General features: G+C 53.2%; 1 protein-coding gene across 1 annotated transcript; it reads right to left on the reverse strand.

Annotated features, from left to right (window-relative positions):
• Window positions 1-737: 737 nt before the first annotated feature.
• EMH_0097220 (uncharacterized protein) lies at window positions 738-1,226 on the reverse strand (the record flags this gene model as incomplete). Its single annotated transcript, XM_038023273.1, has 1 exon — window positions 738-1,226. The coding sequence occupies one exon, from the start codon at window positions 1,224-1,226 to the stop codon at window positions 738-740; it is 489 nt and encodes a 162-aa protein (XP_037879127.1).
• Window positions 1,227-1,512: the final 286 nt, after the last annotated feature.

The following is a 1,512-nucleotide window of genomic DNA, read 5'->3' on the forward strand; positions in this document are numbered from 1 at the left end:
ATGCACCTCGTGGCGAATTGATTGACAGAGCGCGGTCATGGGATCTGTCCCGGATGCGAATGTGCAGGCGCGCAGGTGAGAATCCTAACTATGTAAGACGCCTTGGGGTGTCATTTTGCTTTTGGCGTGCTCTATTGGCTTGGGTGGCGGGTATTGACGATGCTTAATTCGTTTTCCAGAGAAAGCATCACTGGGAAGGGTTTCAGTGAATTTCGGAGTCAATGCATACTAAGGATATTATATCGTTTAAACCAGAGGCGACTATGCATTGTCAACGGGTCCGTAGTATCAACGCCAGGCAGACTATGCATGGCGAGGTTCGTTATGAAGCAAAGCAGAGTGAGATGGTCAGGCAGAGGTCGACGGTGCACCAAGCTCACAAACGTTGTTGAACGCGTATGGGGTCTGCAGGAACAATGCTGAACTCGCAACGTGTCGTCTAGGATCTCGGCAAAGCGAGATCAGGCGCAGCCTTAACCGCAGGCCTCTGTTGCTTCTGATTTTGGGCGGAGGGACTTGAGCTGTTTGCGCTCGGTGTGCATGGGATTCAGAGGTCTGTTAGCGATGATCGTTTGAGTCTGGCAGGAGACTGCACAGGCATGACGGCACATCAATTTCCTGTGCAGGTGCAAACGGGTCGCATGGCCTCAGTCTGGGCTTTTTCTGTGATTGCCGTACGTGTTGAACATTTTGGAGTGGCTTGGTTGTTCGAAAAGGAAACACTTCCACATGGGTCGCTATGACGCCAACTGCATCGTTTTGATGTTGGCACTAAGGTTGCGGTTTGGTCGATCGCCTTGGTTAATCAGGTCCGTTCGGCGGTAGGCGTATATAGGCAGCGTATGGCGGTTGCCAACCGGATCGGCGTGACTGGTGATGGCGGCGTTGCGGAGTATGCCTTCGAGTGTGGCAGTGAAGCGATGAAGCGATTGAGCCTTCTTTGGTTTTGCGACATCGTCGGTCTTTTGCACAGGCAGTATGCGCTTAAGAGGAAGCCCAGTGGCTGGGTTGGGTGCGCGCATGGGTTCGTTTACGTTTGGAGCTTTTGCGAAAAGGAAACACTTCCACATGGGTCCCGATGCAGCCAACTGCAGCGTTTCGAACGTTGTACTAGTGTTGCGTTTTGGTCCGTCGTATGGGTAGAAATAGGCTCCGTTTTGGAGGTAGGCGTATAGCCCGCGCATGACGGTTGCCAAGCGGATCGGTCTGAGTGAGGATGGCGGCATTGCGCAGCTTGCTTCCGCGAACGCCAGTGACGCGTTGGAGCCTTCTCTGGTTTTGCGACATTGTCGGTCTTTTGCACAGGCAGTATGCGCTTGAGAAAAAACCCAGTGGCTGGGCTGGCTGTGCAAATGGGTGCGTTCACGTTTGGAGCTTTCCGACGGTAGTCAGGGGCGCGCGTGTGCACACGTTGAGATGCATGGAGTAACCGTCTGAGAAGGCGAGGAAATTTATTTTGCTTTCGCCCTGCTCTTCATTTCTGTTTGCTTGGACGGCGCGTATTGTCGATGC

The sequence above is a fragment of the Eimeria mitis genome, genomic scaffold (assembly GCF_000499745.2).
Source record: "Eimeria mitis Houghton genomic scaffold, Emh_scaff9441, whole genome shotgun sequence".
Taxonomy (NCBI): Eukaryota; Apicomplexa; class Conoidasida; order Eucoccidiorida; family Eimeriidae; genus Eimeria; species Eimeria mitis.